This window comes from Mus musculus, chromosome 1, assembly GCF_000001635.26.
Source record: "Mus musculus strain C57BL/6J chromosome 1, GRCm38.p6 C57BL/6J".
Taxonomy (NCBI): Eukaryota; Metazoa; Chordata; class Mammalia; order Rodentia; family Muridae; genus Mus; species Mus musculus.
Genome location: NC_000067.6, coordinates 156,605,145 through 156,628,085, shown reverse-complemented (window position 1 = coordinate 156,628,085; position 22,941 = coordinate 156,605,145). Strand labels below are relative to the sequence as shown.

Here is a 22,941-nt window from a genome sequence, read left to right as displayed (position 1 = left end):
CAATATATCATAATTTATTAGTCAATTATGCTACTTGGTACTTCGATTGTGAGGCTATCATAAACACTGTTGCTGTGAATTAATGTCCTTGCATGGTCTGACACATCTGTGCGCTCGTTTTTGTTGTGCATGTGTTAGAGAGCAGATGTAAGTGTCCCCCACAGACTCATGCTGAAGAGCTCATGGGCTCAGTCAGTCAGCTGCTGCTGCTTCTGCTCCCTTTCTCTGCTATGGAGGGAGTAGCTCTGCTCTACCACACGCCACATGACCCCACCATGGTGGTCTGCCTGGCCACAGCCTACAGGGAATAGAACCATTGATAGTAGACTGAACTCTTTGAAGCCAGGAGTGAAAATTACCTGTTTCTTCACCGTTTCTCTGTGATATTTGTCACAGAGACAAACAAAAGCAAAACAACTAATAATGGCTGCATTTCTTCTTCTTTTTTTTGGTTTTTCAAGACAGGGTTTCTCTGTGTAGCCCTGGCTGTCCTGGAACTCACTTTGTAGACCAGGCTGGCCTCGAACTCAGAAATCCACCTGCCTCTGCCTCCTGAGTGCTGGGATTAAAAAAGTGCACCACCACACCCAGCCCGCATTTCTTCTTATATTAATTACTCTGATACCACTCACTTGGGCCACAAACAATATACTTATATAATGGTTAAAGGGGGGAGAGAGAGAGAGAGAGAGAGAGAGAGAAGAAAAGAAAAGAGAACTAATAAAATATTTCCTGTGCTGAATCAGCTCTCATACTTTACAAAAACTGTTTCATTTAATCCTTACAATAATCTCACAAAATGACTTAATAACAGACAAGGAGGAGACTGACATCACTTAGTGGTTCAATTCTCTTTTCTTTCTTCATACTTTACAAAAACTGTTTCATTTAATCCTTACAATAATCTCACAAAATGACTTAATAACAGACAAGGAGGAGACTGACATCACTTAGTGGTTCAATTCTCTTTTCTTTCTTTTTTCTCCACAACCCCCCCCCCCCCCCCGTTTCTCTGTGTAGCCCTGGCTGTTCTTGAACTCAGAAATCCACCAGTCTTTGCCTCCCGAGTGCTGCGATTAAAGGCATGTGCCACCACGCCCTGCAGTTCAATTCTCTTGAAGAGAGATTTCTCCAGCACCCATTCCAGTTCTGGGGATTCCAAAGCCCTCTTTTGGCCTGTGTGAGTATTACACCCATATGCACAAACCAGCCCATAGGAACACACAACATATTCTAGATACATCATTAATATAAATCAAAAGTCAATGAGGGCAAAGGGAGGAGGTATGGTGGTGCACACTATAATCATACACTCTGAATTCAGACAGGCAGGACAGTTGCTACAAGCTCATATCTGTATGTATGGTCTATATGGCAAGTTCCAGTACACAGAGAGATCCGATCTAAGTCAGCACCACTACCACCACCACCACCACCACCACCACCACCACCACCACCACCACCCCCACCCCCACCCCCACCACCCAAACTGAGACTTAAGGAAAGTCTCACAGCTAATAAATGATGGTGAGGTACAAAGCACAGCAGTTCTGCCTGCTCTAAGGCCGCATGCCCCTCCCACTTTGTCCACATGCCCCTCCCACTTTGTCCGTCCTACTGAGGGAGGAAAGGGGGCTCAACTTCACGAACCATTCAATAGAACAACTGGTTTAAGTTGGGAACTTATAATTTATGTTTGATTTTGTTTTAAAATGTAATTACTATTATTATTTTATATGTATGGGTGTTTTACCCACATGTTTGTGCACCACACATATACCTGGTGCCCATGGAGGTCAGAAGAGAGCACTGGATCTCCCAGAATTGGGGTTTCCGATGGTTGGGAGTCACCATGTGGTACTGTAAATCAAACCCAGGTCTCTGCGGCCCTAAAGAATCTGTGTAACACATTCACTCTACGCAGACTGGCTGGGCAATTCATCTATTGCCATTAGCACACAGTGATGAGAACAGCAGCCTCCAACACCCTCTCACTCTGTGACCTCTCTAGTGGACCGGAGTCTCCTTCCACAGGCTTGTGGTTGACTTCTAACGTCTTCTCTATGCACTTGGTGTGCGTTTATGCTGATGATTAAAACAGCTAACCTGTGTAAATCTCTTCAATCCTCAACTTCAAATATGACTTACCCTTAATTATCTACAACTTTTTTTTGTTTGTTTGGTTGGTTTTTTGAGACAGGGTTTCTCTGTGTAGCCCTGGCTGTCCTGGAACTCACTTTGTAGACCAGGCTGGCCTAGTACTCAGAAATCCGCCTGCCTCTGCCTCCCCCGAGTGCTGGGATCAAAGGCGTGCGCCACCACACCCGGCTTATCTACAGCTTTTAACTGTTTTTTGAGTTGTTTTGAAATAAGCAAGCTCTAATATGCTAAATAGCCCAAACTCACCAGGTTAGGCAATACTTTATTTTATATCAGATATAAAAATTATTTTCTATTTTTTCCCTTCCTACTGAAGAGCCAGTCCACATGAACAGGTCTTACCTTGCTGTCTGTGGTGGTATTGATCCTGTAGTGATACACACGTCCCTCATACCTGAGAGAGATGGACAGCTGCCCAGGGCTGCTCTCACTCTCTCGAACCAGGAAGCTGCCATTGATTAGGCTGCTGAGGAGATACTCTGCTGCGCTGCGGGATACAGGTCCGTGGTACCAGGAATGTTTCTCCAGGCTATTAACTGGAGTGATGTAGTTGCTTGGCACCCAACCCTGTCCATTCTTGGAGCGAACTTCACTCCACTCGCCATTCTGGTTATAACCAAGGACTCGCAGCTTTTCACCTAGCCATCAAGTCATCACAGAAAGAAAGGCATGTTAGGACTGTCAGACTGCAGCAGTGTAGTGTCAAACTGCAAATCACTGAAAAGTGAACCAAGGACTTGGGTTCTTGCTTACTAACATCCTGACTGATCTCTACTCTGAGCAGCTTAACAAAAGAATGGTTTCTGAAGGATTACATATCACTTAAAAAGTCTTCCAGAAACGATGAATTGTATTAAATTAGAATACAGAATTTACTCAAATAGATAGAAAATGACAGTGACTGAGTGTCTGTGTGTGTCCCCCAAAGAGGGGTTGGGGTCACTGGAACTGGAGTAACAGGCAGTTGTGAGGTACCCAACATGGGTACTGAAAACTGAACTCCAGGCCTCTGAAAAAGCACTAAACGCTAACTACTGAGCCTTCAGCCCAGCCCACCTGCCCACCCTTTTCCTTTTATGTGAGTCTCACTTAGTCTAGACTGGCTCGCCTCAGACTCGTGATCCTAATTCAGTCTCCTGAATGCTGGACTACAGACATGTACTAACACTTGAGCAGTACTTACTCCTCAAAAAAACAACACATTTTACTTTCACTTAAAACAGATACACACACACACACACACACACACACACATACATACATAATTATTCATTGTTAATGAACAGGACATCATGTGAAATACAAAGTTACTTAAATTTTCAGATGATACCAAAGCAACAAAGCCATCAATATAAGCAAACACCTCCCAAGACCCTAGACTCAACCAAGAGTTTTCAGCAAGAAAACTGTTTAGAGGAGCAGTGGGGGCTGGCAAGGACTCTTAAAGCACAAGTGTTTCCAGGACTCGAGGTTTAAAAGTTCCTATTTCTCAGTTTCTTCCTGTTTCCCATAACAATGACTCACTCTTTGCCATTCCTCTAAAATTAGTCTATGGAAACAGAAAATAACTCTTAAGTTGGAACCCAAAATTCCAAACACTTGGTGAATCTTTCTATCAGCTTGAATTTCTTGAGGTTGTATTTATTAAAAGTAGAACTATCTAGTGTGGACTTTGACATACACTCTGCCCCACACCTGCAGCACAGACTAGAGCCAATGTTCATCTAAGGCCACTCTGCAGCACCTGACACTCGTCTTTCCAGGAGGTACAGCTTTTCTATAGAATTCACACCTATTAATGCTAGAGAGCAAAAAGAAGACACAGCAATCTGTAGTGCAGGGCACAGGAGGGCCAGGCCAAGGCTGGTGAGGAACAATTCAGCCTTCCTGTGGTAGCCAACTACATTTCTCCTGTGGCCTACAGAAACATTTATTAGAACGTGGCTTTCTCTGCCCTACATCATTTCACCTGACATACCTAACTATGAAAACACCCAGAGGTCTGTGTAGGAACTCTTCCATGTACATATTATACACTGTATATATATATATATATATATATATATATATATATATATATATATATATATTATAAGACATGAGTGTCTGGTATGGTTGTGTATCTACACAAATGTACAGGTGCACAGTAGCTAACTATGTGTCCAAAAGAACTTGCTAGGAAACTCAAGATATGTGTGTGTGCCTGCACAAGTGTTTATCTACCCTGCTGCTTCCTTAAACACTTGAACAGAACTGCTTACTACAGGCCATCATAATCAGGATAGAACCAAAACCCATACGATTTTGACACTACACCCCACCTCCCCTTATTTTGGTTAGAATTTTCTGCTCTGGAATTCCTGACTGCTATGGAAATGGACAGGGAGACAGACATTGAACCTATCAGTACAGGACAGAGACTCACTTTAGCCCCATTCTGGCCAACAATGTTTCTGCTTCAAGTATTTCAAAATGCTGGAATTGCAGACAAAAGCCACATGTTCAACACAAAACTTTTTTGAAAAAACTTTTATGTGTACAAATGTTTTGGCTATATGCATGCATGTATGTATACCATGTATGTGTGTGGTGCCTTAAGAGGCTACAAGAGTGTATCAGATAGTGCAGGTCACCACTGGGTGCAGGCAATTGAACCAGGGTCCTCTGCAGGGATAGAATAGCAAGTGCTCTTAACCACTGAGGCATCTTTCTGGCCCCCAAACTTTTCTTTATTTCAAGTAAGCTATCTCCAGAAAAGTAACTAAAGTAAGTGTTATTTTCTTTTAAAGGATAATTTTTTTCCTCTTAAAAATATAAAAAAGCAGGCCTGATGTCATACACCTCTAATTCTGACACCTGCCTCATTAATAACAACAACAAAGCTTTAGCATAAGATCTTTTTATTAATAAGAACCTGATATAAAAAGTAGGCATTTCAGGGTTTTTGAGAAACCATTGTCAATTATGATATAAAGGGACTCCTGGTCCCTGAGCAACATACTAAAAGTCGTTATAACTATTAACTAGTAAGACTTTACCAACGTTTTCTTGGTGAAGAAACTATCTTGGAAAACAACGATGAGAAAATGTTATCTAACCAGTAATGTTCTTAGTCACTGCTTTGCAAAGCCACAGAAGCAGGTAAAAAGAAGGATGACCCAAAAGTGCTTGAGCACAAGTCACCTGGTCAGTGTCAGCGGCAGAAGCCAGCACGTGGCGCTTCATGTCTCAGCCTAGGAAACTAGAAAGCACAGTTCAGAGATGTCTCACCTTTAGTGATACTGAGTGTGTTATCACCACTTGCCACAAAGTCATAAAGTGCAACAAAGAGATTAGGGTCACTCTCAGTGGCTCCCAGCAAGTTCTCCTTGGAGCTCCACCTGATCGCTTCATTCAGTGCCTGAGATTCAGCATCACAGCCAAACGGGCGGTGCAAAACTTCTGAAAGACACAAATGAGAAAGGTATCCAGTGAGTGAGTCAAACAGCCAAGAATTCAGAGCTCTGAGTGAGGGCTGCATGTGAACTGTTGGTATACACTTAGGCTCAGAACGTTACAAAGACTAAGCCAAGAGTTAGTTAGGTCATCCTCTACGGACTGTACAGTGAATTCCTCTACGGACTGTACAGTGAATTCAAGGCAAGGCTGAGCTACATACAACTCTATCCCAAAAAACAACACACACACAAAGAGTTGGCATAGGTGCTATTATTTCCTGGGCTTAGGGCAGCAACTGACTTGTTGAAACTGTAATACTGTAGTCAAAGGAAAGACCATAACCAGAGAAGTTAGTTCTGGTTTATATGCATTCACCTAAATCAGACCTAAATGAACAACAAAGATGCAGCTCTCTAAAAATGAGAAAGAAAACTTACAAACAGTAAGCTAGCTTTATAAAGCACATGTGATACACTGTTGTGTAATGACCTGCAGCTCTGTGGAGGTGGGGTGAGTTGAGTCTCAAATGGCTCATACTGGCCTCAGTCTCAAGCTTGCTATGACCTGAGGGTGGCCTTCCCTCCTCATCCTTCTGCCATCTAGGCAGTGCTGGCTTGACAGGAGGGAGTGTCCTTCACCCCTGGCTAATGTGGTAATGAGCTGAAATATGGATGGTAAAGTTAAGAAACCCTTCTAAGCTAGGTGCTTGCTTTATGCCTTCATACAAAACAAAGCAGGGAAAGTAAGTTTCTCAAGAAATAAATGTCTTACATATCAATATCATGTATATACAAATAACAAATACAGACACAGTGCTTGGAGCAAGATTAATCCTGACGCTCTCTGCCTAAACAGAAACACATCTGAATCAGGCATGGCCGCTCGCACCTGTAATGCACCACTCAGGGGACTGAGGCCAGGAGGTTGAGGCCAGCCTAGATTACAGAGTGAGACTTACCTTATGTCAAAAACAGTAAAGAAAGAAAAAGAAATACATTCTAATTTATTACAGTACTGTTAGCATCCAAAATACGGCTTTATATTATGATAGCTTACATTTCTTCATTTCTTTAATTTTTAAAAAAACTCTGATCTCTTTTCCTGAGCAGGGGATTTTTGTAAACTATTAGTGACTTAATCAAAGTTCTAAATACCATCCATGTACTTCTGAGTTTGAATATGCACACCAGCTAAGACCTTGTAAGATCTGTTTCTTTCTTAAGGCTTTTGAAGTTTCTGAATCTAATCTTATACATTTGTTAAAAATTACCCGATTCTCATACCCTAGTTTGGTTATGCAAAACAAACAAACCAACCAAAACCAAAACCAAAAAGAGCCACTGTTCTCTCAGGAGCAATGTTCTTGCTTCAAGGGGCTGTGTTAAATGGCTGCTTGCCGAGGCAAACAATCCATCTGTCTGTGTCATATAACATTTTCTCTTATGTCTCCTTCCTAGTTTATTCAAAATTGATTTTGCCACATTTGAAGGGAAAAGAGCTTGGCATCTGCGATTTCCTTGTGTTTCAAGTCATTCCCTCTTCTCCATCTCTCCTTCAATGCTTTGTTCAATGCCCACAGATCTCACCTGGACTACTGCCTCCAGTCTTGTCTCCCTCAAATCCATCCTCCACACAGCTGGCAAAGTGATCTATTTAAGACAAAAATTGGACATCACTCTTGAGCCCCTTTAAGAGTTATTCATCAGACTCCTGGTCTCCTTGTTTCTGGCTTTCAAGTCCTTTCCTGAGTTAGGCAGTCCTACCTCTCTGCTTTACCTCTCCCCACCCCACACTGTAAGCTTGACTGAGACTGCCTCCCACAGCTGGGCCTTGTCCACGTACTCCATTACACCTGTAGTGGCTTCTGTGTGTGTGTGCGTGTGTGAAGGCAAGAGAACCTCAGTGTGACTCCCCATGAGCTCCCCTCCTTCTGGTTCAAACAGGTGTCTCATCCAGTAGGTTATTCAGGCTGAACCCCCCAGCACTGGAATTCAAAGTATGCCACCATGCCCAGCTTTAAAACCATAGGTTCTGGAGCTCACACTCAGGCCCCCATGCTTGAAGGCAAGCCCTTGACTTAAGAGCCATTTCTCCAGCCCCTTCTCCTCGCTTTTCTCTGATTGGCTGACCGTCACTTTTCAACACTCAGCAGTTCCCCTGTGAATCTGCAGTCTCCACACAGGCCTTTCATTCCCTTTGTTCTCCAAAGAGCACTGCAGCAATGCCTTCTCTCTGCAACTCTTCCCCAACCACAAATGTATTTCTTATGAGTAACAATCACGTGTTTTCCAAAGGTTCCATAATCTGTACTCAAGAGCTATTAGTTGTATGATACTCAACTTATAAAAAAAGTAAGCAATAGGAAACAATGAATTATGTCTTTAATCTCAGCACTGAGGAAGCAGAAGCAGGCAGATTTCTGTGAGCTCCAGGTTCCAGGCTATTCAGAGCTATAAGGAGTACATAGTGAGACCTCCCTCTCCCCCCCAAAAAACAAACAATAACTACAAAGCAAACTACCCATTAACTAATGTTTAGAACTTAGGTTTCTGTGGCATTTAGAAGATGCTAAAACCAACATAAGCCCAACGAAGGCAAAAAAAAATAGCAAATAGCACATCTCTGTTATTTTGTGAAACCCAACAACTTCAAAGGTAAGATCCACAAAGCTAATTTACATAAACATAAAACTGTCTTTCCTGCTGAAGGATAGCAATCACTAATGACACTGTTGGAATTTACCAAGCAAAGCTGCTTTCCATTCCATATCTTACTTCTAATCTGCTCCTCCTCATGCTAGAATCCTCCATCTCACTCAATGGTAACTTTATATTTTCAGGCACTACAGCCACAACCTTTGTGACCATTTATGACTCCATTCTTATTCTCAGACAATACCTATCAGTCCAGAGAGATGGCTCTGGAGAGTGGTAAAGGTGCCTGCTGCCCAGCTTGATAACTCTGGTTCCACCCTCGGATCCCACGTGGTAGAAGAGAGCCTACTCTTGCAAACTGTCCTCTAACCTCACACGTGAACGTATACATGAGGGCATGCGCGCGCGCACACACACACACACACAGTCCTCCAACCACACATGTGAGCATACACATACACAGACATAAATTAATGTAAAACATTTTTTTGGCTTTTTGGGACAGGGTTTCTCTATGTATCCCTGGCTATCCTACAACTTGCTCTGTAGAACAGGCTGGCTTTGAACTCACAGATCCACCTGCCTCTTCTTCCCCAAGTGCGGGGATTAAAGTTGTACACCACCACTGCCTAGTTTATGAGAAATTTTAAAACACCTGAAATCTATCCATTTCTCACTCATCCTTGTCACTTAACACTGCTTCCTTCACTAGGTACTGATCTCTGTGTGTCTATACTTACTCCTTTTAAATTGTAAAAAAAAGGTCATATTTTGTAACTCTATATTTAAAATTCTTCATTGGTCCCAAACTTACAGTAAAAATCAAATCTTTAAAGGGCCTTTCAGGTCCCTTATAGGTTAATTTGCCCAATTCTTTCTTCCTTCCTTTCTTCCTTTCTTCCAGACAGGGTCTCATTCACTCTGTAGAGCCTCCTGGTCTTGAACTCACAGAGGTCCACTTCCCTCTCTCCTTTCCCCACTGCTGGAGCTGAGGTGTGCACCATCACACAGCAGTTTGTTTTGTTGTTTAAGATTTTTAAAACTTAATTTATGTATGGGTGCCCGTGAAGGGAGAGGGCGTCAGGTCCGCTGGAGCTGGGGTTACAGGTGACTGTATCTGCATTTCTGCACTCACGTATGGGTGCCCATGGAGGAAGGAGGGCAGCAGATGCACTGGAGCTAGAGACACAGTGAGGCCACCTGGTACTAGGATCTGAGCTTCAGTCCTTGGCTAGAGTAGGGAGTATTCACAACCAATGAGGCCTCTCTCCAGCCCTGGTCAACCTTCTCCCTTACCCTTGCTTTCCTGCCCACCACTACCCTCCCCACTACTGCTTAAACAGGGCAGGCACACACCCTGACTTTTTTTTTTCCACTTGCCTTTTCTTCTGGCTAAAATAGTTGTCTCAAAGATATTTCACTCACTGTCTCAAACCGCCCCCCCAAATTTTTTTTCACTCAAATGTAAACCTTTGAGGACATTTTCTGATGATCCTATTCAAAAGTGCATATACTCCTACATGCATGTATAGTACCTAAGTCTCTTGGGTGCAATGTTTTGAGGCCAGGAAGTTTCTTATTTGTTCATTGACAAATAAGTACAGACACACAGAACAACAACAGCTGCTGCCCCCCCCCCCCAAGAGCTTATTTACAAGAGGCTTTTTTAAAAAGATAACAAAAACCAAAACCAACCAACCAACCAAAGTCCCCGGCATGTGGCACATGGCTGTAACACGGGCACTCCAGAGGCTAAGGGAGGAGGATGTTAAGTCCCACATCACATAAGCACAACATAGCAAGACCCCATCTCCAAACAAACTACCCAGCACACAACAAAAGGTTTGCTGAAGGATAATGTGTGGCTTGCAAACTCACAGCAGGCACTATTAGAGATGAGCAGCAAGCCCCCTGGGGCCACACATAGCTCGGTTTACACTGCATGTCTCTTTAAATGTGATGAACCAAAGTTCCGCACTGACAACTGTCAATATACAGGGAGATATCTAGACATGGTCCATCTGCTCTAGGGAGGGACTTCAGGTCCAAAAGAGGGCTACCAAAGTCAAGGTGTCAAAACGTACAAAGAACGGAGTCCACAGGACAATCCTGTGTAAAATTTAAAGCTATGGGAAGAGTTGGGTATTCTTGTCCCAGGAGAGTTAGGTAATATATTTACTATATAATCAACACATACACAAAAAACTCTTCTTCAAAATTTAATAAATGTAATAAAAGCCAACCACTGGTACATACCCCTGAGATGAAGTGAAAAACACAAGATAAATGCAGTACCTAAGAGACAAGGCCCAGAACCCAAGCCCAGGAGACTGTCTTTCCGTTCCCTGGCCTGGCCGCCCCTCCTGTCTCTGACTCTTACAGAGCTTCCTTCTTTCCCTCCTTCCTTCCTCCTTCTTCCCACTCCTTTGTTCTTGTACAACAAGTTCCTGTCCAATCTGTCTGCACAGGATATCCACAGAAAACATTGCCGGTCCTACCCTCTAGCACCAAACAAAAGGAAAATATCATCAAGTAAAAATGCCCAAATTCCCGCTGAGGCCAAGACTAAGCACGGAGCTAATGAATGATCTTAGCTGGAAGGCTGCGGAGGGATGAGTAAAAGAAACAAGAAGAGGCAGACTAAGAGCACGGCAAAAGCAAAGGAAGCCCTGGAGCCTCAGTGAGCAGGGTCCATGGTATGTTCGCCACTAGTTAAGACAGGCAAGCCCTATGAGTCAGACGTACCGCGCCCAATTCAGTGTCAGTGTGGGCTAGAACTTCTTAACAATGCAAGTTAACTAAATCTTTTAATTGACCCACTGCAATAGCAGTAGATCGTGAGGATGTGGAAAGAAGGCAGCAGAGGACCCCAAACTCTACTGAACTGTGTAAAAGACTTAAGGAACAGAAATATTTTGAGAACCATAAAGAAGTAATTTGTTATCTTTTCTACTGAATCATTTGTAGGACAAATACACACACACACACTCACACACACAAAACAGCAACATACTTAAAACCTATAATAATAAAACTGAAACACAAATTCAAATTTGGATATTTAATGCTTAGCTTATAAAGCACATTTTCAATATTTAAATTGTTACTTTTTTTTTAATCATTCTCATTATAGATTGTCAGGCAGTAATCATTGCCTCAAAGTGTTTTCATTATTTTATATTACTTAACATTATTCTACTTTGTATATGCTCTAAGAGGCTAGGAATTTTTAATAACTCTTCTAAAAACTATTTTAGTTGGGAATATATTTGGTAATTTTCAATTTAGCTTAAGTTTTTCAATCAAGATGTGCCATTTAACATCATTTTACATATTATCCATGTTCTTCCATTCATTACACATTTATTAAAGGTCTAGTATGTTGGGTGTGCTGGTACACACATTTACTCTCAGTTCTCATGAGGCAAAAACAGGCTAGCTACTCTCTCTGAGTTTGAAGCCAGCCTGGTCTATACAGCAAATTCTAGGCTAGCCAGTCAGACAGTGAGATTCAATCTCAAATAAAACAAGACAGTGCTGTGGCACACACCTTAACTCCTGGTGCTGGCTGGCAGACGCAGACAGATCTCTGAGTTCCAGACCAACGGAGGTTACATTTTGAGACCCTGCCCCCCTCCCCATAAAACTGAAAAGATAAACAAGCACACAAACAAGCCATGTAATCCTCACTGAGCCCAGTGGAGACTACAGGAGCAGATAACCCACATTTCATTACTGTGTTGTCTACCCCCACCCCAGCCTCATCTCAACACACCTGTCACGTGGGCCACAGCGAACTCCGAGACATCCCTGCCCAGGCAGGGAAGCAAGGTGTCCTGGTCTCTACAGTAACTGGTTGATGGCAGCTGAACAGGTCCCAGGACCATGCCTTTGGCCGAGCAGCATGAAAAGTTAAACTGTTCTGAATAGAAGAGCCTTAAAATTCCACTCTGGCCAGCAAGCCATACACGTGGGACATTACTCACACAGTCAGGGGCCAGAAGGAACAAAGTGCAAGTTCAACCCACAGGGGCGGAGTCCTGAGTAAGGGTGGAGCCACTCCAAAACCTCAGGGATCCGGTGGGGGTGATGCAGAGGCTATTTCAGTCTCACAGAAGTAACTGTTCACAATACAATCAGCTAGGGTCGGTAAGCATAGAAACTTCCAATCCCGAGGACAGAAGGGGGCATGACTGCTCAGTGTTTCCCTGGAGAAACCTGTTTACAGTACACCACCAAACACTTTGAACAGTCAGGAAACGCCTAACAAGACTCATCTTTTACATCACTCCAGTTAGTTCAAGAAACCACAAATCTAAAGTCAAAGAAATAGCTACAGCGTGACTCATAAACACAGGCAGAAGCGGAGAGCAACTAACTGCCTCCCCTAACAAATGGCCTGTGCGGCTCAGTACAGGTAATGGCCTGGCACAGTGTTCAACTGTGAGTGCTGAAACTTGGAAAGGCAAAAGCCTAACTGTGAACAAAGTGGGAAGGTACACAAAATTTAAGACCTTAAAATAAGAATGATTTATGAGACAAACTAGTAAAGTAAGTAATAAATAATTTACACAGCCGACGAAAATAATTCAGAGAATATATGGGGCACACATTTGTAACACTCTAGCTTGGCTAAGTGGAGGCAGAAGGATTGCAAATTCAAAGCTAGCCTGTGCTACAGAGCCTGCCTCAAAAAAACCTGAACCACAGTATCATAGTAATAGCACTCATAATTACTTATAATAAGGTATTATAAGTAATAATACTTATAACCATACAGCCGGGAATGCCCACTGTACTGATTATTAAGTACCTACTATGTACCATTTATTTAGGTCAATAAAAGAAACACAGTAAAAATTACAGGAAACCATGACCTAAATACCCACATTAAAATAAAAGCACAAGGGCTGCAGAGATGGACTCTTCCAGAGGTCCTGAATTCAATACCTAGCAACCACATGGTGGCTCACAACCATCTGTAATGAGATCTGATGCCCTCTTCTGGTGAGTCTGAAGACAGTGACAGTGTATTCACATAAATAAAATAATAAATCTTTTAAAAATAAAAACTATTGAAAAAAATAACTTGGTCTCCAATATCATTTACTGTATATTAAAACCAAGAAATTTTAACAATGATTATTAATTCTAAAATGTCAAATCCATTATCAGTATGAATAACTTTTATTAAAAATGACATTTTTCAAGAGACAACTGAAATAGCATTGTCATTGTTTACAAATGTTTTTAAGCAACACTGTGAAGCAAGGAAGTGTTCTATTTAAAAGAAAGGGACAACCTGGGCCAGCAGTTAAACAATCTTAGCGGGTATCCTTGAATGGGGGCAGGGAAGATCCTGAGAGGCAAAAGCGCTGAAGCAGAAAGGGAAGAACCTGGTGTGTGGTCACTGCCGAGGACGCCTGAGGCTGCCAGAGCAAGCACTGAAGGATTTACAGCTTCATTCCAATTACAAAAGGAAATCCGGTGGACTGCCCAGAGCTCCTCAGCTTGGGAAGAGGAGTTTCTCACACAGAGAGGACAGTGAGAAGCTGATGGACTCAGGAGCAGGATCCTGTGAGCTTGGAGTGCAAGCACAGCAGTGGAGACAAATAAAGAGCAGATGGATTGAAGATGTGGCTCACAGATGGAGGCCCCAGGGCTCAAGACTGCTTAGAGAGAGAGCGCGGAAGGAGAAAACAAAGGCTTCAAGCTTGAGGGCGTGGGTAGGTGTCAAGCACACTGGGAAGCAAGTCTGATAAGTAAATTTAGAAGGTACAAAGAAGCACTTTGCTGCATAAATCTGAAGCTCTGAGATAATCTTGGGCTGAAGGCACCAACATTCATATGGTAATTGAAATCAGGACTCAAGCTCAGCTCATAGCTCAGTGGGTAAAAGCACTTGTCACCAAGACAGCTCTATACAGTAAGAGAGCGCCAACTCCCACATGTAGTTCCCTGACCTCCACAGGCACATCAGGGCATGCACACAAGTACACCAATCCCCCCCCCCCCAAAATAAATTAAATAAATAATTTAAGGTGCAATAAATTGGGGCTGGAGAGATGGCTCAGCAGTTAAGAGCACTGATTGTTCTTCCAGAGGTCCTAAGTTCAATTCTCAGCAACCACATTGTGGCTCCCAACCATCTGTAATGGGCCACAATGCCTTCCTTCTTCTGATGTGTCTGAAGACAGCTACACTGTATTCATATACATAAAATAAATAATTCTTTTAAAAAAAAATAAATCAAGACAGGGGCTGGGGCGCTGGCTCGGTTGCTAAGTTACTTGTTATACAAGCAGAAGGACCTGAGGTTTATCTCCAGAACCCTCTGGTGGCACCCAATTTTTTTTCAAGATTTATTTATTTCATGTATGTGGGGACACTGTTGCTGTCTTCAGACATACCAGAAGAGTGCACTGGATCCCCACTACAGATGGTTGTGAGTCACCATGTAGTTGCTGGGAATTGAACTCAGGACCTCTGGAAGAGCAGTCAGTGCTCATAAGTGCTGAGCCATCTCTCCAGCCCTGGTGGCACCCATTTAATCCCAACACTAGAGAGTGAATGCCTGGGCCAGTCCAAGTACTGACTGAGTTCCAGGCAATGAGAGACCCCACCTCAAAAACAAAGAGAGTGGCTATGGCTCCTAAGCAGTGGTACTCAAGGCTATCCTCTGCCTCCACACACATGCACACTCACCTGTAAAGACTTGCAGCCACATGAATACATACACACATATGCGTGCACACACACACTCCTAACCACATATATAAGTGAAATCGTTTAGATAATGAACAAAAGCGTAAGCTCACACTTAATGGAGAATGATGGTTGAACTCACTGAAGAGTCTTTTCTAGTTTGAAACTATGGAGCCCACAGACCCAGTGCCAGGAGACGAGAAGGAGTAAATGCTGCCTTGTTTTATGTGACCTAAAACTTTTTTAAATGAAAAAAATGTAAGGGTTTTTTTTTTTTTTTTAAAGAAAGGAGGAAGGAAGGAAGGAAGGAAGGAAGGAAGGAAGGAAGGAAGGAAGGAAGGAAGGAAAGAAGGGAGGGGATGACGTCATGTTACATGTGGAGAAAACCAACAAACCCCCGCCCAATCTGTATATAGTACTTGTTTATTATGTGAAAGGCTCCAAGTTCAACCCTAGCATAACAAAACAAGCCAACATGAACCCAAATTTCTATATCCATTGAAAATACCTTGCAGGGGCTGGAGAGATGGTTCAGTGGTTAGGAGTGCTGGCTGCTCTTTCAGAGGACCTAGGTTCAATTCCTAGAACCCACATTTGAGGTTAACTAACACCTATAACTCTGGTTCCAGGGGAGTCCAAAGTTCTCTTCTGGACTCCATGGGCACTGCATGCAAGTGGTGCACAGACATACGTACAAGCAAAACATCCTTATACATAAAAAAATTTTAAAAATACTCTTCAGAAATAATAGTAACCTAGACACATCATCAGCAAGAATCCAATGCCAGAAGCCTGGCTCTAGAAGAAATGCTAAAGGAAAATATTTAGACAGAATGGGAAATTTTATGAAATTCTGGAATACCAAAAATGAAAAACTAGAGTCTGGAGAGATGGTTCAGTGGTAAATAAAGCTTGGTTTCCAGTGCCCAAGTTTTTGGCCCATCACTTGTAGCTACAGCACCCAGTGTCCTCTTCTGTCCCTGAGGGCACTACAGTCACGCTCACACTTATATAAATTCACACACATGATGGTTTGAATGAGATCAGCCCCCAGAGGCTCATATATTTGAATTTGAATACTTAGTCACCAGGGAGTGGAAATGTCTGAGAAGGATTAAAAGAGTTGAGAGGTCTGGCCTTGTTGGAGGAGTTATGTTACTGGGGGTGCTTAGTCAGTCTGTCTCAGTCTCCATCTTCCCCTCCCCCAGACTGTTTTTCCAGAGGTCCTGAGTTTAATTCCCAGCAACTACATGGTGGATCACAACCATCTGTAATGGGGTCCGGTGCCCTCTTCTGGTGTGTCTGAAGAGAGCAATGGTGGTGTATTCACATGCATAAAATAAGTAAATAAATAAATCAAGAAAGAAAGAGGGAGGGAGGGAGGAAGGAAGGGAGGAAGAGGGAGGGAGGAAGGGAGGAAGAGAGGGAGAAAGGGAAGGGAGGGAGGGAGGAGGGAAAGAAAACCCAAGATACACACAAATGTATAATGTGGTTAGAATATAAGTTTAGAGCCGGGCGGAGTTGGCGCATGCCTTTAATCCTGGCACTTGGGAGGCAGAGGCAGGCAGATTTCTGAATTTGAGGCCAGCATGGTCTACAGAGTGAGTTCCAGGACAGCCAGGGCTATACAGAGAAACCCTGTCTCAAAAAAAAAAAAAAATTATATTGTGGAGAGCAGTGCCGTGAGCAATCGCCATTATAAGATGGTGCTGGCTTCCACTGCGCCTAACTAGTAAATAAGCCTTATGTGCAAGTGCAAGAGTGAACTCACGCCTAGTCACTGCCCATCTCGGGGCGTAGTAATGGGGTGATGGGCTAGCAACGAATCAGGAGCTGTCACGTCACATCAGGTGCTGAAACGTCACGCTGCGGGCTATATAAGCAGCGCCATTTTCTGGGTTCGGGGTCTTCCTCCTGAGAAGTAAGCAATAAAGCTTTTTGCCGCAAAAGATTCCGGTTGTCCTGAGTGTGTTCTTGCCGGCGGGGACAAAAGCTCGGGATATTATATATGTATGTATGTAAGTTTAGGAAGAGATTGAGTTAGAAGGATGGGAAACCTGAAGATGGAGCTCACTGAGGACTCACCTCAAGGCAAGCAGAGCCATGCACATTCACACAAAACTTCCCCATAGTACTTCCCAGCATCATCCCTAAGAACGGAAAGCTAAACTACCCAAATCTCCAGGACCTGCTCATGAATGCACAAATAAGATTATTAAGTAATAAAGAACCAAACACATGCTATAATAGACAATCTTTGAAAGCATTATGCCAATTTTTAAAAACAGTCAAAATGTAATGCATATTCTATGCTTCCCCGTAGGTAAGCAGTCTTCAACCTGTGGGTCGCAGCTCCTTTGGGGTCCGAATGTCCCTTTCTCGGGGGTTGCCCACCAGAAAACATAGATATTTACATTATGATTCATAACAGTAACAAGATTAGTTATGAAGTAGCATCAAAAATATTTTTATGGTTGGGTGTCACCACAACCTGAGAAACTGTTTTAAAGGGTCCAAGTGTTAAGAAGGACGAGAAGCACTGCCCTAGAGTCTCTTAGCAAACCTGCTTACCAGGGACTAGTTCCTCAAAGTAAAGACTGATATTAAATGTGACAGATCTTCCCCACAACTTCATGCTTATCTCTGACTCCATGAAGTCATTATCATTTGTCTTCCTGGGTTGTAAATAGCTGTAAACTCAGAGCCCCACTATCTGAGTGGCAGGTCTGAAAACAGGACACAAGTCAGTAAGTTTTTTGCCCATTTTTCCAGTAGTCACAGTTTTCAGGTACCATGACAGTCTAATCTTGGGACTTAAATGAAGCCTTGTGTAGATGTTAGCAGTCACTCTGTGTTCCTCTACTGCAGCTTAAGCTCCCACTAATGTGCTTTCTGTTCCTACAGATCGCTTGTTCTAAATGTTTCATCTAAACCTTTCTCAGAGCTGCGACACTTTAATACAGTTCCTCATGTTGCAGTGACCCCCAACCGTAAAATTATTTTTGATGCTACTTCATAACTGTCATTTTGCTACTGTTATGAATCATAACATAAATCCCTGATCTGTGACCCTGTGGGGTCATGACCTACAGGCTGAGAAGCACTGCTCTATATAGACACGAGCAGTTTTCACTCAAGTTTCTTCATTATTTTCCCTTGCTGGACTTGAACCCCCCCCCCCCCCGTCCCCCGTCCCCACAAAGAATTGTTCAGTAGAACTCTCACTGGGAGCAGGGGTGTTGATGTTGCTGTGGTGACAACCAACCAGCTTCCCTTTCTTTGTTTGCATTTATCCAATAATCCCCCCCAGCACTAACCAGACAATTCTGAGGGAGAATGGAAACTCACCCTACTCATATAAAAATGTTGGCTCTACCGTCTCTGGTTCCCCTTCCCACCCAAGAAGTCAGTCAGTCTCCCTCCTCCTCTCCTCCCCCTTTCCCCCTCCCCCGTGTGGTGTGTCTATGTATGGGGTATGTGGAGGGGTGAGGGTGTGTTTGTGTCGATAAATCTTTGCTGAGTGGTCAGACCTTGCTTTTCCTGTCTTTTATTTTGTAAAACAGCAGATAAAAAGGAGTGGTCCTGCAACCCTAGACGGTCTCACCATGCTGTCGTGAGAATTCTGGCTTAAAATCCCAGTTATATTATGTGACTATGTTTTGTTTTAATCTCTTTAATGAGTGGGATATGGGACTGCTTCAATTAGTCCACAGCCTTTAACTATGATTGTCTCCTGCTCTAGGAAGAGCATGATTTTTGCCAGCTGCAGATAGCTTAATTTGGGGGGACTCTGGAGAGGAAATAAATGCCAGGGCCCTAAGAACTGTAAGAGGTGTTCCGAAGAAGGAGGATGCTGCTGGCCCCTCCTGCTGGCCCCAAAGAACTCTACATCCCTAATCAGTTAAAAGGAGTCAAAAGATATCTACCTTCCCTTTTCCCTCTAACCTTTCTTCTCTTCTATCAAGTGCTGGGGGGTTGGAAGGGATTAGGGTGGAATAAGGGTTAAAAGGGAGAGAAATTAAAAAAAAAAAAAAACCAACAACAATAAAGTACATTAAAAAAACCAAAACAACCCACACCTGTAGCATGCCACCATTATTTGTGATCTGGGCCTTGCGGGGTAAAGACTGGAGGGTCACTATGGCTTGCTGACCAGCCGCCTAATCTAAAACAAGGTATACAACACCTGAGGAACAACACCAGAAGCTGACCATGCATGCATGTGTATATGTCACACACACCATGTATGCTCAGTCAATGGAATTTCTTCTTAGCACTATGAATTATATGCTAAAGTGGTAGGCTCAGGATCAGACCAAGATACATGGGAATGTGGCAAGCTATTAACCTTTCAAGCTGAGCAAGGTGGTCCAGGGCCCCAAACTGAGGCTGACTAGGGAAAAGATAAGGACCTACACTTAAGGCTGTCCTTTGACTTCTACACATGCACCCTGTGCACACATAAGGACACACACACCATACACACCATACAGGGATTTTAAAAAGAGAACAAATTGAAATATTTAGAGCATTGCTGAAGAGCTATACATCCAGCTCTTTGTATCTGTGGGTTCTATATCCTCGAACCCAACTGTCGATAAGGTATTTGGGGGTATGAGGCACCAGGGAGGGGTATACATATTCATAAACTCTCCTCCTTTTCAAGAGTTCACAGGCTCTGCACTCTGGAATATTTTAAGAGAACTTACAACAGACTGCTATTTGGCTTTCCACACTTACATAGCAAAATGGAACTCTGACTTAAAGCTAGAAATGAGCAATACCGTCTTTCCCATAGTGAAGAGATGGCAGAAAATGGATTGTAAGCAGGAGTAAAGCAAAAGAGACATCATAGGAGAAGGACAGATCAATATTCCTTATGATTACTAATTTAAAAACCTTTAATAAATTTATAACAAGCCAAATCCAACAGCAGGAAGGCAAAGTTCAAAGAACATAAAATCAATGTGACATATGTTAACATAAATCAAGGAAAACATGATCATCCCAATAGTTATTATTTAGGAAAAATTTAAAACAAGCATTCCCTGATTTACATTTGATTGTAATTGTTTAAGTGATGCTTTAAAGTCATGCCTTAAAGAATAATTTCTAGTTATGTTTAGCAAGAATATATAATAATAGCAGCTCCATTTTGCTAAATACTTGTCACAGGTAAAATAAGAGGCACAAGAAGTTTAGCTGTAAACGGCCCTGTAACTTATGTGAACATAAGTGAGTGGTAGTACTTGGTGACTGAGTGCACAGACTCAAGCTATAATCCCTAAGTCTAAGGAGTCTCTATGACCTTTATCAAGGTGGCATCACTGTTCTTCAATTTCTTTGTCTATAAACAGACAGTACAAGGGTTGGAGCGATGCTACAGTGTTAAGTTTGCACATACATAGGATCTAAATCAGCGTCCCTGAAACCTACAAAAGAAAGAGGTATGGTGGCACTACCTGGATACCAACCCTGGGAAAGTGGACACAGGACGATACCTGGGCTTGCTGGCCAGAGTCTAGCCAGATCCATAAAAATCAAGGTTGAATCAAAGATTATCTCTCACTAAGGAAAGTGGAAAGTGATTGAGGAAGGTACCTGGGTTCAACCTCTGGCCTTTTCAGGTATACACGTTCCTACACAAAAGTACATACACAAATACACACAGACAATACTATAGTCATTACTCATAAAAGTAGCACAAGAACTATCTGAGATACTATATGTAACAAGAATTAAATAAGATATTCTATGTAAAGATCTTAAAATAAGGAATATATATATATATATATATATATATATATATACATATATATATATATACATACACACACACACACACTTTCCTGATAAAGGCAGAGTAGAGGGAAGATAGCCTTCTCTCTAGGCCTTAACAACTACATGTTTACCCTTTCACACATGCTTACCTACAAGACTGCATTGCATGAAAGACAGACTCAATGACTTTATTTGGATAAAAAAATCCACGTGGCAGGGCTGGAGCCAGCACTCGGTTGACAGAACCACAGGATTTGCATTTGGTCCTCGGAATTTGATTTTAAAAGGCTGAGTGAAGCTAGGTCATGGCGGTGCACACCTTTGATCCCAGCACTCAGGAGGCAGAGGCAGGTGAATCTTCAAGGCCAGTCTGGTCTACAGAGCTAGTCCAGTACAGCCACAAAGAAACCCTGTCTTGAAAAAACCACACACACACACACACACACACACATACACACACACAAAGGCCAAATAGGTGGAGCAGGTGCTTGTGCCTCTGAGCTATAACCCCCCAGCTGTGAAAGAAATATGCTCTTCTCATAATAGAAATTTTAATATAATTTAATGCCAACTTTATCTACTACTAGCATTTAGAGGTGGGTGAAGTCGGATTCCTTGATGTAGACAACTGTCTTTTGCATGACAATGTTTAGCAACCATGCCCTCTACCCTCTAAAGGCCAATAGCTCCCCTTTCTCAGATGTGATCATCAAAACTGTCTCCAAACTTTCCCAAACATACTGGGGAAGGCTACTTGCTCCCAGCCGAGAACCACTGACTTAATCTTTGCTGTAATCTACAAGACTGAGGGCTCTGATGACAAGAGGTATAGCTGAGTAGCAAGCACACTCAATTGTTCACACTTTGAACCCACTGCAAAGAAAGAGTCACAAAGCGACTTTTTACTAGGTAGACGGATTCTTACATTCCTTTTTACCCCTCTCTTCAACTACAGATAGCTTTTCCATTTAAGTAGATTTTACAACTTGTAATTTGAAAGCTGAACTAGTGTTGTTAAATACTTTATAAAAATTTTCCACATCAGCAGATGGCTCAACAAAGGATGTCCTGGTTAATCTTGGCCGGCCCCAAACTATCAGAATCTTTTTTAGTTGTTTTGTTGGGTTAATAAAATGAAAGAGAATGATTCCATAGGGTGGTTCCCTGACCTGAGTGCACAGCATAATCACCAGGGGAAGCCGGCAGGAAATGGGCAATACTACATCTCACTCTGGGTTTCTGACTCATGGCACAGGGCAGGACCTGAAGATGTACATTTCTAGTACCACTCCAGAATGGTTCCAAACTTTCAAACCAATGCCTAGATCTTTCTTAAGTAGTGGGGTTATAAAGTCATAAATTGGGACTGTAGACTTGGCTCAGAGGTTAAGGGAATACACTCCTGCAAAGGAGAGAGTTCAGTTCTCAGTACTCAGGCTAAGTGGCTCAGAAGCACTTTTAACTCCAGTTCCAGGTGATCTGACACCTCTGGCCTCTAAAGGCACCTCCACTCAAATGTGTGCACGCACACCCCAACGTACATAAACACCTAACTAAAAATAAATCTTTAAAAAATAGATCACAGACACTTGCCACCATGCAACTGTTACGCCATGCAGTGCAGACAGGGGTCACCCAGAGGGCTACCAGCCGCTGCAGTGGAAGTCACTACAATGTGCAATTGTGTGGTGGACAGATGAGCGAGAAAGAGAAGTGTGATAGTTCTGAGCCTTGTGAAGGTAGATGGAACTGGAGATTCGAGGGAAGACAGAAATAGCCTGCTGGGAGTAGCCAGCCTGCCACCTGAGGCCACGGTAAAGTCTTAGTACATGCTGTTGCTCAGGGCCATGTCTGAGACTATGGCTATGCAGAGGCAGGGGTCAGGGTTGATGGATGTCCCTGGTCTGGAAAGTCACCTGAGACTAAAGTGGAGGTCATGGCTCTGTACAAACTGGCCCATTCCCTCACCGGTTATAGCATTCGAGAGAACTGGCCTCATTGCTCACCTATGGCAGCACTCAAGCGAGCAGGCCCTGTTGGCAGAAGCACAGGTGAGCTGGCTCCAAAGGGAGGGCAGAAGCACAGGGTTGCTGGCCCTGTACCTCGCCTGGGCAACACACTTTACCCTGATGGTAAAGTCCCAAGAGCCAGCCCCAAGGGTGGGAGAGCTGGTCTAGGCCTGTCAGCTGCAGCACTTGGAAAA

At 43.0% G+C, this 22,941-nt stretch overlaps 1 protein-coding gene across 12 annotated transcripts in view; it reads right to left on the bottom strand.

Moving 5' to 3' along the window:
• Positions 1-22,941, bottom strand: part of Abl2 (v-abl Abelson murine leukemia viral oncogene 2 (arg, Abelson-related gene)) — a 91,030-nt gene that overhangs the window by 21,534 nt on the left and 46,555 nt on the right. For 4 of the 12 annotated variants that reach the window (XM_011238737.3, XM_011238738.3, NM_009595.3 and 1 more), the window contains exons 2-4: positions 7,185-7,247; positions 5,431-5,601; positions 2,503-2,798 (exon numbers count right to left, since the gene is read on the bottom strand). In XM_011238737.3, coding sequence (XP_011237039.1) covers positions 2,503-2,798; positions 5,431-5,601; positions 7,185-7,247 — 530 coding nt within the window. Of the gene's footprint in view, positions 1-2,502; positions 2,799-5,430; positions 5,602-7,184; positions 7,248-12,027; positions 14,250-22,941 lie in introns of those variants that run through there. The other 8 variants (XM_006496615.4, XM_006496616.4, XM_006496621.4 and 5 more) reach the window with 5 other exon arrangements.